At 38.4% G+C, this 17,583-nt stretch overlaps 2 protein-coding genes across 2 annotated transcripts in view; one reads left to right on the top strand and one right to left on the bottom strand.

Annotated features, from left to right (window-relative positions):
- The window catches only part of cep162 (centrosomal protein 162), a 38,949-nt gene extending 33,345 nt beyond the window's left edge, over positions 1 to 5,604 (top strand). The window contains exons 23-27 of the mRNA XM_052144294.1: positions 1,190 to 1,842; positions 2,782 to 2,923; positions 3,173 to 3,271; positions 3,429 to 3,563; positions 4,775 to 5,604. Coding sequence (XP_052000254.1) covers positions 1,190 to 1,842; positions 2,782 to 2,923; positions 3,173 to 3,271; positions 3,429 to 3,563; positions 4,775 to 4,987 — 1,242 coding nt within the window. The 3' untranslated portion in view covers positions 4,988 to 5,604. The remainder of the gene's footprint in view (positions 1 to 1,189; positions 1,843 to 2,781; positions 2,924 to 3,172; positions 3,272 to 3,428; positions 3,564 to 4,774) is intronic.
- A 999-nt stretch (positions 5,605 to 6,603) lies between these two features.
- Positions 6,604 to 14,903, bottom strand: LOC127656432 (melanocortin-2 receptor accessory protein 2A-like). Its single transcript, XM_052144757.1, has 3 exons — positions 14,504 to 14,903; positions 11,356 to 11,455; positions 6,604 to 7,790 (listed from the first exon to the last, which is right to left on the bottom strand). The coding sequence occupies exons 1-3, from the start codon at positions 14,619 to 14,621 to the stop codon at positions 7,364 to 7,366; spliced, it is 645 nt and encodes a 214-aa protein (XP_052000717.1). The 5' UTR covers positions 14,622 to 14,903; the 3' UTR covers positions 6,604 to 7,363.
- Between the last annotated feature and the right edge of the window lie 2,680 nt (positions 14,904 to 17,583).

Here is a 17,583-nt window from a genome sequence, read left to right on the forward strand (position 1 = left end):
ACCAATGCAAGGCGCTAGCCTGCCATTGGGAGCAACTTGGGGTTCAGTGTCTTGCCCAAGGACACTTCGGCATGTGGAGCCATGTGGGCCGGGATTCGAACCACCAACCCCGCGATTGGTAGCCGACCCGCTCTACCATCTGAGCCACAGCCGCCCACTTGATGACTCTCTAATAAAATATCCAAAAGTGATGGAAGACCAGATGGATAAAGTAATTTAAAATAAAGTAATTTGCAGTCTGGTGGAATCTAATTACCATTGAAGCTCAAGAATGTAATATTATGAGTGAGAGGACAGCACGAAAAATGGCATTATAGACAGTATATGTTAGTTAATATTTGTTATCTGCAATTAAGTTTATTTTACTAAAAAGGAGCTAATGCATTAACTAGAAGGGATATGACTTGAAATGAAAGGTTTTAAACAATAACAGGCATATTACAATGTAAATCAATTGCTTAAGTGACAAATGTTGAGATAGATTAATGTAAAAAAATCGCATTAAATCTGACCTGGCTGTTCATACTGAAGGCACTTTGAAAAAAATATCTTATATGTATGATTTATTTCCACATATAAAAGACTTCTTTATTGGTTATAAATAATCGTATCTTTTTGTTTGCGTGCATCAAGTTCTGAATAAAAAAATAATCAAATGAGATGATAAAGTACTTGTTCATTTGAGTGGATTATAAAAATAAAACAAAAATAATTATTAAATTATGAAATATTAAACATTTTGGGGTTGAATTTTGATAATAAAAAAAAATAACTCTAATGTGATATATACTGTAAACATGAAACTACTTATACTGTTATGCAAGATTTTGGTCCCACCGCCCACCTCTAGTAACCCTGACCTTATTCAATATGGCTTTAAACCGACTGATCGAAGTTTTTCTGTTCTCAGTATGTTCAGAAGCAAACAATCTTTCCATTTCCCAAAAATGTTGTTTACCAGTGCTCTCAGCTGGATCTGCCACTACAAACAATGTTTCTATTTAAAGTCTTAAGTGCAGAATACTGTCAGAGATGCATCATGCCTATCCGATGTTGACATTTTCCAATCCGTTGACTGTATTTCATGAAGCCCTATAATTACAAAAAAACACTGATGTCAAGAGCAGTCAGCTTAAAAGCTGAATTAAAGTGTTTGCTTATAATGTGTTCTCTTCCTGAATCTCCTCAGCTCCAGTATGAACAGCAGATCTCAGATCTGGAGCAACGTTTGGCAGAGAAAAGTCAGAACGAATGCACCATTTTGCTAGAAAAATCGGAACCACATACCGAGGGGTTAAAGATAGAGCTAGAACAATTGAAGAAGGACCATCTGAAGCAAGTGAGCGGTATCCAAGCAGAGGTGGCTTCTCTGCGGGAGCAGCTCCTCCAGGCCCAGGCTTTAACACAATCCGAAAAGCCCACCCGAAGCCCCTCACGTCACCAATTGCAAGTGGAGGCGGCACAAGCAACCCGCATCGAGAGGATGACCCAGGAGCTGAGCACCAAGAGTCGCACTATCCAAGAGCTTAGTCGCACACTGGATCGTCTGCAGAGGGAGAGGAGGACAATGCTTTCGACCCCAGGCTTCGACCGAACTACTATTGAAACCAAACGGAACTTTGCTGCAGCCAAAGAGGCCAAAAGCACGATTGTTGAGACTTTCCCTACTACCCAGGACGAGAAAGACTACCATCCCGGAGCATTTGCAGGGTTACATATCTCAGAGGTGCAGCTGGAGAACGACAGTTTGCGGGCGCGACTGGAACAGTTTGAGAAACAGAGAGAGCAAGAGGGAGTTTCCCTGCAGGCTGCAGTCACACAGGCACAGAGTCAACTCCAGAGGTAAAGCTGTTTGGTGTAGTCCAATATAGTTTTTGTAAACACTTTGCAGTGCCATTTAAGTAGCAACATAATCAATCACCATTACAAGGACATTCCAAAAGAAAAGAGGAAAAAAACAACTCATTCTAAAGTGTCTTCAAATGTCTGTTACATAATTTAAATCAGAGCTTGATTATTTTTACAGGATTTTAGCTTAAAAAAGTTGGTATACAAAATAACAATATTACAAATAATAATAAAAAGAATTTGTAAATTAGTATTGTAGAATTTATGATCAATAGGAGATAAAGCATCAAAGGAATATTTCTGACATTAAATAACCCTCATGTCATTCCTAACCCCAGAAAAGTTATTTTTTCCCTGAAACACAAAATGAGAATATTTTAAAGAATCTTCACACAACCCTTTTCTGTGACCACGGCTGTTAAGCTCCAAAAGGGGCCAAATAAACAACATAAAAGTATTTCATATGATTTGTGTGCTATATTCCAAGTATTCTGAAGCCATTTGAAAGCTTTGTGAGTGAAAAGGTCTGAAATTTAAGTCGTTACTCTCTGAAAATTCTCCCTTCTGCCTTAGCTCTCACTGGCGTGCCACGTGCAGTTAAGCCATACAAGAACCAATGCCACTTGGCGTCAGTGATGTTAAACTAGGAGCGACGCATGGACATGCCATTGTTGAATCTAAACACGAACACATGATATTTAGAAACTTGGAATGAGCCGTATGGTTCTGTTTTGAGCTTGACATTACATTAGGTGGGTTTGGAATTACATGAAAATGGATCAAAAATAAGAAAATTCTCAATTGGGGTGAACTATTCAATTAATATAATTTTTATTAACACATTCAATGTCATCTGCCTTTAGATTTAATCATCTCTGAATCGAAATGTGTACTAGTAACATTATTTATTTTTGTGTGGTGTAATGTTTACAGGGTTCAGGAGCAGAAGGCAGAGCAACTCGCCTTGATCAAGGCTGAACATCATAAAGAGATTGAACGCCTCCTGGCCAGACATGCCCTTGAGCATTCATCCTCCAAAGTGGCTGAACTTACAAATCAAGTGAACACACAAGAGGTTGGTTATTTAAATTAATTCATTCTTTGTTGTTTATGACTCTCCAACAACCAGCTTGGCTGTTGGCCTGGCACTTGAAAATATCAAGGTCATGGTTTTTTTCCCCGGCGAACTCATACCGATGAAATGTATACCTTGAATGCGCTACCATAAAAAAATTAACCATAAAAATGCACGCCTTGAATGCATTATTTACTTTGGATAGAATTATGCCAAATGAATAATAGTAATAATAGTTTCTTTATACAGATCACCGTGCAGCATTTACAAGGGCAAGTGAAGGAGCTTCAGAGAACCAAAGATGCTCTTGCTATTTCTAAGATCAGAGAGGAAACCCTGCAGAATCAGGTAGTTAGACAGATTTCTGCAGTGTTTCTGTCTTTCCATAACTGTGCTACCAAAGTTTGGTGATTCAGCTTCTTGTCTACTTCAACACTGGGTTTTTATTTTATTAATGTTTTATGGCATATTTCTCCATTGTTCTCATTTATGTGCCTGTCAATAGCTTTCTAAGCTTCTACAAGAGTTGAAACTGGCAAAAGAAGCCCACAGTCCTGAACTAAGACACTTTACTAGTCTGGAGCAAAAGATTAAATCCATGGAGCTCCGCTACAATCAACGTGAGAAACAACTCCAGCAGGTAACAGCATACTAGGGGTAGGAATCAGCAGGGACCTGGTGATTTCAATATATTGAGATCTGAATCATGTTACAAAAATATTCTTTGTTTAATATATTGCTATCGTTGACTCGCTTGTTTCTCATGAATTTCCATTGGACTTTAGTGCTTTGCACCAACAAGTGCTAAACCTTCAGCTTTACTTAGGGTGTGTTCACACTTGGCAGGTTTGGTTAGATTAAAACGAACTCTGGTGCGATTGTTCTGTTAGTGTGGTTCATTTGAACAAGTGCGAACAAATACCACCATATATACATCCAAGGAGCGCATTTCGGCAGCATTGTTTTGGATGTTCGGTAGGTTCCGTCAAAAAATATACATCATAAAAGCTGTCCAGTCAGGTCGTGACTTTTCCCTTATGCCGTTTTGTATCGTTAGGTTCGGTGTTAAAAATGCCAGTGTGAACGCTAAACGAACCAGGACTAAATGTATAATTTCATTTTTGGTCCGGACCATGAGAACGAACTACAAGTGCGAACACACCCTTAATCATAGAGCCAGAGTAGTAGTGTAGAGCATAGGCACATTAGTGATTAAAAAAAAAAAAAACGGTGTGAGGGAGTAGTGCGCCTTGATTCCAACACAAAAACCCTTGCAATCGAGATTTACAGAGGATCTGTACAGAAACCGTTACAAATTAATTGAGTTATAGACTGATATTCTTGGCTTGTTCTGAGTTTGCAATTTGGCCAAATAAAAAAAATATTTTTTGTTGACCAAATGCCACAGTATGTTTCACCGTCTCACACACACTTGCTCTTTCCAGTATGTGCTAGTCACTCAAGCCTTTTTGTCATAAAAGTTTAATAATTATCATTAAAACATTTTTTCAACAACTATGAATCTAAAACTGCATATTGATATTAGAGACAACTTCTTTGTTCATATCTTCTCTCCTTTTGTTAGCGTTGAGGGCCGTTTACACGAACATGTTTTTGCACTAAAAAAGCAAGATGCAGCGCGATGAATAGAACAATACGCAGGTGTCTTGAACAAGTTCTTTTTAACTTGACAGCTTTTAAAACCTCCGTACTCCAGCGTAAGAGTCGCAGCGTAATTATCAACGACATCCATGTAGCACGTTTACATAGAAAAACTATTAAAAAAACAGCACATACAGATGCAAAAACTTTTACATTCACTGTAATATGATTCACATCATTGTGGTGCAGGTAATTGCAGACACACGACAGGTGGTGGAGCTGAAGCAGCAGGGTGAAGTGGAGCGCTGGCGGAGACTCGCCCAAAGTAGGGCGAAAGAGCTGGAGGCCTTCAGACTGGAGCTGGACTCCATACTGGATGTACTCAGAGAGCTCCAGAGACAGGGTGTGGTTATCCCTGCCCCCGAACACACTTCCACCCACACATACCTGCCCCTCCGATAATAAGCTGTCTTTGCTCTGCACTAGACAGAACGGGGATGTAAACTTTACTACAAATTTGTATATCTCTGATGCTCCGGACTACCAGACTTTCTTTGGCTGCAGTGATCATTCTATGGTTATATTAAAATGTATGTATCTTTTGTAGAGATTAAGCTAATTTAATTACTGTCAAGGAACATTCAGGATATTTATTGTATCACATAACCACATTCCATTAGTGTAAGTTATTAAAGTTTTGTATTTAAATTAATTCATTTGTACAATTATTTGTCATATTTTGCTGCTCTGTTGGTTTTATAACATCCACTTGATAAGTATCCAAAAAGTTAATCTGTGAAACAAACTGTGACAGCAGTGAAATTACTGTTTTTGATGCACCACCTACATAAGAGTTAGAAACAAAGGCTGATTTCATAAGGTTGCCTAAAAGTACATTTACACAACTTGTTGAAAAAGAATGCAGATGGCAGGATTTATTACATGCTAAGCTTACTGCACACACTCTGCATGCTAATAAACAAACTATAAGTGACTGGAGATGAAGCTGTGCATTGTGTGATGACTGTTAAGAGATGATCAGCATATGCAGTATTGTTTATAAAACAACAGGTACTCAAAAAAATATTATTTAATTGGAGAAAAAAGTTCATGGAGTATCAAGAATGTTTAACTGAAAATGTACTTGATTAAACTAAAATCATTGCCTTTCAAAAATATTGAAATTTGCATAATCTAAAACTCAGGTAATAGTTCAAAATAAATGCAGCACTTGCAACCTGCTAAACTAAAGAGACATGCACATTTGATCTGTTCTAAGCTCTCTTTTTCTGTCCTCTTCATCAGTGATTAATTATTTGTGTGCAGTTGATGGTGTAAGAATCAAAACATAAGCACCATATTTAGAATTTAATACATTTTAAACAAACAATAATTGAACATACTATTTTGTCTTCATTGTTAATCATGAATGGACTCCGGACATAATGGATTTAATCAATGTATGGCATCTGATCATAAAAATACTAAGACAACAAAACTAGTAAATTTTCAACTAGATTTTTAAATCATGTGAAGAAAATGTAAGTGGTACTTGCCTGTGAAAAATGTATTACAATGTATTCTAGGGTGGTTGCCAGGGCGTTGCTATGCAGTTGCTAATGGATTATAAATAGGTGTTGTTTGAGAGGAGATTTCATGGCATCTGTGCTTTAAAGCAAAGCCAAGTGTGGCAATATTTTTAACATTTTGATTCTAATTAAATTATTCTGTATTGATATTCGGTTCTTGTTGGAGTCATGCCTATCAACTGTTCAAGGATCTGCTTTTATGGTGGAAAAGAAATGTGAAGCAGTACAAGAAACTCTGAAGATTATCAGACCAGTATGCGTGTGTTAGGTTTGTAGCACATTGCTATGCAGTGGTTTCTGGATCGACATTGCTTACTAGCGTCATCAGATCCTTATTCAAAGGATCCAGACTTTATTCACAACACATCAGCCGATAACACCACAGGAAGATTAGTGATGTATTCAAATGAACTTTATTGGCATACAGGTGTTCATTAAAACAGGAGAGAAAGTATTGAATTATTGGATTTTTCTACAGAACCTCAGGCATCTTATTTAGACAATTTAAGAGGAGCTAGAATGCAAGTATACTGCAGATATACTTTAGAAAGCCACCGTTTCAGCTGACAGGTGCAGACAGCTCTAAGCTATTTTCTACTCACGTATTTGCTTTCATGACAAGCCCAGAGAACCAGGCAGTGCAATACCAAATTGCTGCAATTAGGCAACATAAGGATGATGGCATGTAAGGGATGTTTTTTTTATTTTCATTTTTTTATCATGCTGATAGTAGAAATTAAATGAACCATTAAGTCATTGCATTCTGTTGGACATTTTCCCAACAGCCATAACTCTGGAAACCAAGTCCCAGGGTCCTTGTATGATTCCATTTTTTCTTACTTCATCTCTCTTTCTTGGGTGTCTTTCTAACCACTCTTTTTAAAGTCCTGTCTTTGTTCTCTTTGTCTAGATTTGGTGTCTCTGCTGTCTATAATTTTTGCCACAATCCCATTTGGATCTTTAGACCTTGCAGTCTGACTGCCTGACCTAACCCATTATTTCACTCAAAGAATCACAAGATCATTAGACCCCAAATGTGAGATAATTGCTCAGCCTTAAAGCACTCCGAGCCCAGTCCTCCAACACACCTTAGTGTGGAGGTGAGGTGTGGATGTCTTAAAGCTAAACATTATCAATTTCGACTTCTGGAGTTCATAGAATGAGTTGAAGATAATGATGCAGCCATTATGAGTGAATAAAAGCATCTTCAAACATCCTCAACCTCCACCAGAAGTAAAAAACGTGTGATTTAGTCAATGATGTGACGCGTACAATGAGGACGGGCCTCCTCCATTATGATTGGTGGATCACCCAGCAGTAAGTTGTCTTCCCCCAGAGCTGAGCTCAGGTCAGAGTTCACAAAGTTGGGAATGTTGAAATGGGCAAGGAGTGCAACCTCTCGTTCCGCCCTAGTCTCCAAGACCATATTCTGGAGGACTAGACCGACAGTCTCCACCTGCCCTCTGGAGACACCACTGCTATGGATGGCACCATTAGCATCATTTATAGCCCTGCCCCCTTCTCGTTCCTCCTCATTGATGTAACAGTGAAAAAAAGACCGGGACTCCTCCAGTAAAGGGCGAGAGAGACCCGTCCGGGTATCTGCCACACGCTGACCCCTGAGACCCTCCGCACAGCTGGTGAGCCGCATCCATTTCTCATAAGGCTCGGCAGCCCTGCAGGTTGGAGACAGCACAAGAGCAAGGAAGAATTTAACTATGGAAGCAAAACCTCATATGCGGCATTAAGGAGCAATATATTGCCTTTCTAATATGCTATGTTCACATTGGCAGTGTTTAGCAACACTGACAATAAAACAGTAGTGACTCACAAATTGTCCTGTTCACAAATTTCTGAAATGTAGAATGGCAGGGAAATTGAGTGTAACAATCTGATTCCAGAAGTAAAAATACCATTCATTCTTTCCATAGATTAATTGATTTTAACCTTTAAAGTCAAACTTACCATGAGCTCTGTGGTTGTTCATCAATGATATATGCTTCCACTGAAGCCATCAGTCCACATTTTTTCAACTTCATTGTTTAAAAATCAAGTTTAACAGCAGAATTCCTTGTAAACAACTACAATACCCATGGTCCAGCAGAAAAAAACATCACTAATCAGATAACCACTGCCAACAAAGCCCGCGAAACATGCCTCCAAACTATCTTATGAGAAGCCTATGAAAAAATTTAATGGAAAACTACTTCTGGAACCCCAATACTTGAAAAAGTGGGTGGGCACTGTTGCTCTCTAAAGTCATTTATATTCATGATGTAAGCCATAGCCGACCTAATTGGATGAATCTATAATATTATAGAAAGCAATACCTACTGTAATTTTTCTGAGAACTAGAACTAAATTCTAACACTAAAGCTAACCCTAACCAACCAGGTAGTGCTTTCCTCATAAATACGAACAAGTCTTCCCCTGCCATCCTACATTTTGGAAATCCACATCCTTTTCATACAACTGCTTACAAAAATGGATTGAATAATATCTATATTAACGAATAACCAAAGTTAAGCCCCTTTTCTATTCTTGCCTTAGCCATGAGCAATACCAGTAACCACTGGCTACATTCACGTAGTCAGTGATTGGGGTTGGCAACCATATTTACAAGCAGGTTTAATTCTCGATTTGTTCTGTTTTTACAACAGGTAACAAAAGCAGATTGAATCATGTCTGCATGAACAAATAACCACAGTCAAATTCCTTTTTTTTTTTTTTTTTACTCTCATGGTGGCTGTTGATAACAGTGACTAAAGTAAATATCAAAGATGGCGGCCTTTAAAACACAGGAAAGATTTATTACAATAAGCACTTCAATTCCACCATTGGGCTGAATGGTTCTCATTGTGGAACTGCTGTTCCATATCGATCCGGACTTATTGATGCGGTTACGGTTTCTTTATCCACTGTGGAGTTGCGAAATCCTACAGTGGCCCAGGGATGCACAATAGAGATCTGCACCCCGACCCAGTTTTTCCAAGTATTCAGGTCCAGGTTTGAATACTTGTAAGAGTTGCAACAATACTTGCTTGGAGAATAAATTATAAAGAGATTGAGTGATTTTCGGGATTTGGTCCAGTTCGATCTTAAAATCTGACGGTAACTGTCGGATAGGGTAGGGTCACACTGCCTCGGTTACGGGTTGGGTTCAAGCTTAATTTACAAGGTGCTGTAAGCAATTTTAGTAATTCTAAACTTTCACGAGGCTAGCCATTGAATTAGCCACGCCCCCTCTTTCCACAACCCTCTACATAAAAAATTGCATTGAGACCAACACTGAACAGAAGAGCAACAAAAGTGCGTGTTCCCAGGGTTGTCAAACACATCAGCAGCAAAATAGCGCTCTCAAATTACAACTATTTTGAATATGAATATGGCATTAAGCCTCAATAATCTGCTTCAGCTACAACACTGGGAGAATGCAAAATGATTGACAGACATAACATGTCAGACATATTTTTGTTTGCTGTTTGCAGAGTCTAGAGCTTTCACAGAGACCGGTGAGATATCTCAGGATGCATATTTCAGTGATAGCTGCATAGCATTCCATACAAAATCACTTACAGCACTTTTAAGGCCCCTGCGGACCTCTAGTGCACAACACAACAAAATTAGCAATGCAAATAAAGGTAAAAACACAATGGAAATAAACCACAGCACAACGGATTGGCTAAAAGCAATTCACTAGTGTGGGTCTCTGTCCTTTATTATGGTTAGCTAAACATGCAGAGAAACCCAGGTCAGGAACTGCTTGTAATCTTACCATACTGAACCGTACTCAAGTAGAAATCCTACTGGAACAGTAACTCGCCATGCTCAGAACCATTCAGCCTGATGATGGAAAAGCACTAATATTATTTGATAAACAATTGAGGTACGAGTTCATCTTTCAAAGGGCAATTTACCAACAGTAACTTTGAACACTTATTTAGTTTTTAACAGTGTAGAGTGCAGCATTTGGGTCATTCCTAAACCACATATCTGATGGGAGCAGCTCTCAATTTGTTCACAAATTGTCCAGTGTTTCCATTCACATAGCACCTTTGATGAAAAATCACTCTCAACATGCGGTTGCGAGTCTTGAAAGTCAGTTTGGTTTTGGAATGTGATTGTCACTCATGTAAAACCAAACTGTGTATGAACGTAACCGTATTTAGCACTGCAAAACAGGACTGATAAATATTCTGCTGCTATTTTGCAACAGAGAATGAAATGAGCACCAGTGCTTTTGGAGCGTGGGAGTACCCTTAGCCTTGTTCCATATTCTATCCTCCTCCTGTGTGTGTGCATGCATGTGAATGGGAAATCACGTGTTGCTTTCCTCTTTTCTGTGATCTTTACTAAGAGGTCATTACTGTGCTGTGTAAATGGATGACTCATATCTATAGAGTTTTTTTAATTAAAAGAATGTTTTACAGACAGCCAGCTTGGTCCCTGGGATACACCACTGCTTCATTAGACCATAGTATGGGTCTTTTAGTGCCTTACTATTATAAAAGACTGAAATTATATGCCAGACAATAAACACCCTTAAAATTAGTTGTCCAATGCATTTGAATATAGAAAGATTTAGGCCGTTATTGGATATTAATGTGCCTTTCATTCTGTTTAATTGCCAGAATGCTGAAGGAGATATGTGTTGTGTTTAAGTGTGTACATACATTTGGATGCATTTGCACACATTAATTTGCATGTGCATATATACAAGCACACAAGATGCAAGGAACCAGACTGGATTCTAAATAAAAAATTTGCAGTATCAAATAAAATGGATGTCGCTGCGATTATTTGATCGAGCTTGTCAAGATTACATTTGTTGGAGCTTATGCTTATTGGGCCTAGATTGCAGATCGCAGTCAGTTTAATCAAAGTTTTCTGAAAAGACCTTTTGTTGGACTAACACAGAGTTATTCCAGGGACACTGACCTAGCAGAGACATCTAATGAGAGCGAGGCAGTCTGCACACTCGCACGTAAAAACTCACACAGAGCGCTCTGCACCAAAGGCAAGATAATGAGGCAACTAGGTGGCAAAATAGCAGCCAGACTGGGGATGCTGAAACACTGGCTTGGTTCAGTACATCATGATTGTGCAACAGATGTACAGAGAGAAGAATTTGGCCCTTCAGGTATCAAAAGAGAAACCTTCACTTGTATTTGTTCTAAAGTATTTTGCCCTGGCCACTACAGAATTGCAGTATTTAGCAGTTCATTGTAAAAATGTACTTACTCTGGATGTGGGGCTCCTGTTTTGGTCAGGAGAGTCAGAACAAAAAACATGAAAATTACAAAAACTGCAAGTCCCACCCAGAAGCCGATTACAATGGAATCTGCAAGAAAACACAATTTAGTGTAGTAAAAATTGGAATGCAAATGTATCCTAATATTTGTCATTCAACCTATTTATTTATTATTTTTTTATGGTCTCTACTAACATCACCAAAATTGCAAATGTTGGGAATTAACATAAATAAAAAATCTGGTCAAAATTACACTACAGCTAAAATGAGATCTGTAAAAATTTTAATATTACAGTGTATGTAAATGCAGTTGAAGTCAGACGTTTACATACACTTAGGTTGAAGTCATTTAAACTCATTTTAACCACTCCACAGAATTCATATTAGCAAACTATAGTTTTGGCAATAATTTAGGACAAAGTAATTTTTCCAACAATTATTTACAGACAGATTGTTTGACATTTAATATACAATATCACAATTCCAGTGGGTCAGAAGTTTACATCCACCAAGTTAACTGTGACATTAAGCAGTTGAAATCAGTCAAAAATTCCAGAAAATTATGTCATGCCTTCGGGTAATTAGCTTCTGATATGCTAATTGTAGTCAGTTGGAGGTGTACTTGTGGATGTATTTAAGGCTTTCAAACTCAGAAAAAAAAGTTGTTGGCCTCCACAAGACTGGTTCATCCTTGGGAGCAATTTCCAAATGCCTTAAGGTACCACGTTTATCTGTACAAACAATATTATTATTAACAAGTATAAACAGCAGGGACCACTGTCTCCTAGATATGAATGTAGTTTGGTGTAAAAAGTGCAAATCAATCCCAGTACAGCAGCAAAGGACCTTGTGAAGATGCTTGAGGAGACGGGTAGACAAGTATCTATATCCACAGTAAAACAAGTCCTATATTGACATGAGAAGTCAATGCTCCAAAACCGCCATAAAAAAGCCAGACTACAGTGTGCAAGTACACATGGGAACAAAGATCTTATGTTTTGGAGAAATGTCCTTTGGTCTGATGAAACAAAAATTTTACTTTTTGGCCATAATGATCATTGTTATGTTTAGAGGAAAAAGAGTGAGGTTTGCAAGCCAAAAAACACCATCCCAACATTGAAGTGTGGGGGTGGCAGCATCATGGTGCTTTGCTGCAGGAGGGACTGGTGCACTTTGCAAAATAGTTGGCATCATGAGGATGGAAAATGATGTGGATATATTGAAGCAACATCTCAAGACATCAGCCAGGAATTTAAAGCTCAGTCGCAAATGGGTCTTTCAAATGGACAATGACCACAAGCATACCTCCAAAGTTACATTTACATTTATGCATTTGGCAGACGCTTTTATCCAAAGCGACTTACAGTGCACTTATTACAGGGACAATCCCCCCGGAGCAACCTGGAGTTAAGTGCCTTGCTCAAGGACACAATGGTGGTGGCTGTGGGGATCGAACCAGTGACCTTCTGATTAACAGTTGTGTGCTTTAGCCCACTACGCCACCACCACTCACGTTGTGGCAAAATGGCTTAAGGATAACAAAGTCAAGGTATTGGATTGGCCATCACAAAGCCCTGACCTCAATCCGATAGAAAATTTGTTGACAGAACTGAAAAAGTATATGTGAGCAAGGAGGCATACAAACTAGGGCTGCACGATTTGGGAAAAAAGTCATATTGCGGGGGTGAGAGATGAGCGCCTCCGTGTTAGAGTGCGCATCAGCCGGCGGAACTTTAAATCTCTCCCGGTCAGATTTGGTCTCTTCCGCGACTGGTTGAAGCGGCTCTGACCGCACAAAGAATGACAGTTTTGGAGTTTGTCTTTATTTACATGGCACGCTCCCGTATTATATGAACTTTAATTAAGGATAAAATAAAGATATATCGCAAAGCTGTGATCTGTGTTTCAATCAGACACTCGAGCTGCAGACAACGGGGTTGAGAGACGAGCGTCTCCGTGTTAGAGTGCGCATCAGCCGGCGGAACTTTAAATACCTCCCGGTCAGATTTGGTCTCTTCCGCGACTGGTTAAAGCAGCACTGACCGCACAGAGAATGACAGTTTTGGAGTTTGTGCTTATTTACATGCCACGCTCCCGTATTATATTAACTTTATTTATTGATGAAATGAAGACATATCGCCAAGCCGTCATCTGTGTTTCTGTGTGATTTTTTCTGGCCACCAGTTCAGTGTCGGTCTGCTCTGCATCCATCTTCACCTGATTTCCCCGCTGAACACTGGAAACTCACATGACATGACCACACGTGCCACTCCCTAAACTGAGACTGACTGATCATCTTTATTAGCGATATAGGGCAAACAGTTCTCAGAGAGAATGAGCTGTCACGTCCACACATCACATGCACTTATTTATTCAATAAAATCGCAGCACTTGCCATCATATAATCGCACAGGCTGACATTGCGGTTGCGATATGATTAATCGTGCATCACTACTACAAACCTGACTCCGTTACATCAGTTCTGTCTGGAGGAATGGGCCAAAATTCCAGCAACTTATTGTGAGAAGCTTGTGGAAGGCTCCCCAAAACATTTCACCCAAGTTAAACAATTTAATGGTGATGCTACCAAAGACTAACAAAGTGTATGTACATTTCTGACCTAATGGAAATGTGATGAAAGAAATAAAAGCTGAAATAAATAATTCTCTCAACTATTATTCTGACATTCACATTCTTGAAATAAAGTAGTGATCCTAACTGACCTAAGACAGGGAAAGAGTTTAAATAAATGTATTTGGCCAAGGTGTGTGTAAAATTCTGACTTCAACTGTATGTATGTATATATATATATATATATATATATATATATATATATATATATATATATATATATATATATATATATATTCAATCATTAATAACTATTTAATAAATGTTTAATATGTTTAATACAAATTAATTAAATAAATATAATGGTGTCTAATTAAGGAATTAAGATATTCTAAATATCTTGGATCAGAATTAAGATATTCTAAAAATATAACTGTATTATTTGTCTATAAGTTTTGTGTGTGAATGAATGGATGGATGGACGGACAGACAGATAGACATCAAAATACACATATAACATAGAAACATCAAAATATAATGCACTTAACACAATGGAAACAAACTTACATCGATGTGCTTTGAGTCCCTCGAAAGACACAGGCTCTTCGTCGTCGTAGTATTCGTAGCTCCATTCATAATTGTGGTTTGGCATACTACTGCTATTTAGATACTGCAACCTCGGCATCTTAAAATCGCAGCTCAAAACTGACGATAAAGGAGCTTAAGATAAGGGAAACATCACAGTTCCACAAAGCACTCGCTGTGTGGTCCACACGAGCCCAATTCAGTCGCATATACTAGATCGTTCATCTGAGCAAATAAGCAGTTGATTACTGTTCCTGAAAAAAATCATTCCTTATAATGCGAGAATTTCCCATTTGCGTGTTCGGAAGAAAAAAAAAAGTGAAGGAATGAATGTGTGATGGATGCGGGTTGTCTAAGTAGGCTATCGCCGCTGCATGTGAGGTCTCCGTTGGTATCAGGAGAAATGTGGTGAATATATGATGAGATCACGCGTCTCTCTCATCCATTGATATCCAGGCGCTTCATATGAATGGGAAATGTGTCATGTGCTGCAGTAAAGCGCCGCAAGGGCGTCGATGAGCGCGAATTTGTGTCCAGACTGTCACGGGCTGCTTGATCGAGCGATGGCCGTTCAGGAAATACTAGTTGCACTTCACACAAATGTAACTGTTTATGTAGCTTTCTTTTTTTCTTTACTACTACTACTATTCTGTTTTGTTTTGATCTGTTCCTCTTAAAATTATCCATGGATTTTGATTACAGAAATTTTATGATTGTTTTGGACCTTTTCGCAAGCTTTTTTCTTATCGACAGTGGGGAGAGGATAGGAAATGAACATAACTGGAAAGTGATGCAAGCCAAACTCAAACCCACATCATCTGTATGTAAGCACAACCACAGCTCAATATTGCAGAATGTGTGCAAGTTTCATGCTTGTTCTTGCTTTATGGTTCCTACTTGAAAATTGTGGTTTCCAGGCCTGAAAAAATTCTTGGAAATTAATATAGTGACTAATATTTGTCTTCACTATCCTAAGCTCAAAAATATTTTATTAGCTAGAAATTGCTCTCTTTGAGTGCAATTTTCTATACATTTGTTAAAAGGTGCACTCGGTATTTTTTGTCTTTGTGTCATCTTGGAATTACATTGACACCTAGTGGCTTGGATGCAGCATAATTAAATTCAATAGTTTTCAGTTTCAGATGCCATTGTAGAAATCTAGTATTCACAGTCGGCCATAATTATTTTAATCAATAAAAGTGTCAAAAAACAGGACGGTTACTAAAATTAAGTGAGTAGTATTCAGCTGGTCATGTGTCATGATTTCTTACATACATTGCAAAATTACAATTCATGTCGTTTAGGAGTTAAACTTTTTTATTTAGGAACAAATTACCTTTGAGTGTACCTTTAAAATTCCTCATCCTGTAATCATCGGCAAATGGAAATTTCATGGTAATTCTTAGATAAAAAAAGAGTGGGAACCCTCCTTTATTTCTTTTTCTGTTTTTCTGGATAATGGATAAGAGTAAAGAGATGAAACTGATCCAGAAGTGTTGCAAATCAGACTTGAACTCGCATTGCCTGCATGAGCACCACAGCTCAACACGTCAGAACATGTATATTTGATATAATAGTCCTGTTAAAACATGGTGCAAAAAACCCGATTGCACCTTTAATGTAAAAATGCCAACCAGTGCAATTCCACTGAAAACCAAAGTGACATATTTCAGAGATAAAAATAAAAAACGTAGAATAACCTAACTGCGTAAGTGTACACATCCCTGAACTAATACTTAGTTGAAGCACCCATTGATTTTATTACAGCACTGTCTGTTTGGATAAGGGTCTATTAGCTTGGCACATCTTGACTTGGGAATATTTTCCCACTCTTCTTTACAAAAACATTCCAGACCTGTCAAATTGTGAGGGCATCTCCTGTGTACAGCCCTCTTCAGGTTCCCCCACAGATTTTCTATAGGCTTCAGGTCAAAACATTAATCTTTTTTTGCTGAAGCCATTCTTTTGTTGATTTGGATGTGAGCTTTGGATCATTGTCATGCTGAAAGGTGAAAGAGCTCAACATTTTCAGAGCCAGATGGTTCTGTGTCAAAATTTACTGGTACTTGAAGCTCTTCATGATTCCCTCCACCAGCTGAAGAAAAGCACTCCCAAAGCATGATGCCGCCACCACCATGCTTCATTGTGGGTATGGTGTTCTTTTGCTGATGTGCAGTGTTGTTTTTGCACCAAACATACCTTTTACAATTTTGGACGAAAAGTTCCATCTCGATCTCATCAGACCATAACACATTTTTCCACATGGTTTTGGGAGACTGGATAAAGGTTTTTGCCGAGCTTGGATATTTATTTATTTTTTCATCAGAAAAGGCTTGCGTCTTGCCACCCTGCCCCATAGCCCACACAGATTAATAATAAGGGAGATAGTTGTCACATGTACTTGCCAGAAAGTGCTGCAGCTCCTTTAATGTTGCTGTAGGCCTCTTGACAGCCTCCCTGACCAGTTTTCTCTTTGTCTTCTCATGAATTTTGGAGGGACGTCCTGTTCTTGATAATGTCACAGTTGTGCCATACTTTCTCCACTTGTTCATGACTGTCTTCACTGTGTTCCATGGTATATCTAATGCCTTGAGGGGATTGTATCCCTCATCTGAGGGATACCTTTCAACAATGAGATCCCGTTAATGCTTTGTAAGCTCTTTGTGGCCCATGACTCCTGTTGTAGCATGCAACCAAGATGATGTCAGAAAAATACTACAAAAACAGCTGAGATTTATTTGATATTAATCAGAGTCACTTCAGGTGAAGACAGGAGTGCACTATTTTACATGAGCTAGATGATTGGTTGATTCTGAACATAGCTGCATACCCAAGGGTGTGCACACATATGCAGTTAAGTTAGCACACTTTGCATTTAAATTAGTGCAGCTAGCATTTTTATAAAACTCACATATAAAATGAACTTCTACTTAGAATGGTGCAAAAACTTATTTTAACTTTAATATTCAGGTACAAAAATAAATCACAAATCCACTTAGTTCTGTATGGATGAATACATACACTTACAAATGGTGTAAACAGCTTGACTTGAATAGTCACGA

This window comes from Xyrauchen texanus, chromosome 15 (genome assembly GCF_025860055.1).
Source record: "Xyrauchen texanus isolate HMW12.3.18 chromosome 15, RBS_HiC_50CHRs, whole genome shotgun sequence".
NCBI classification, from domain to species: Eukaryota; Metazoa; Chordata; class Actinopteri; order Cypriniformes; family Catostomidae; genus Xyrauchen; species Xyrauchen texanus.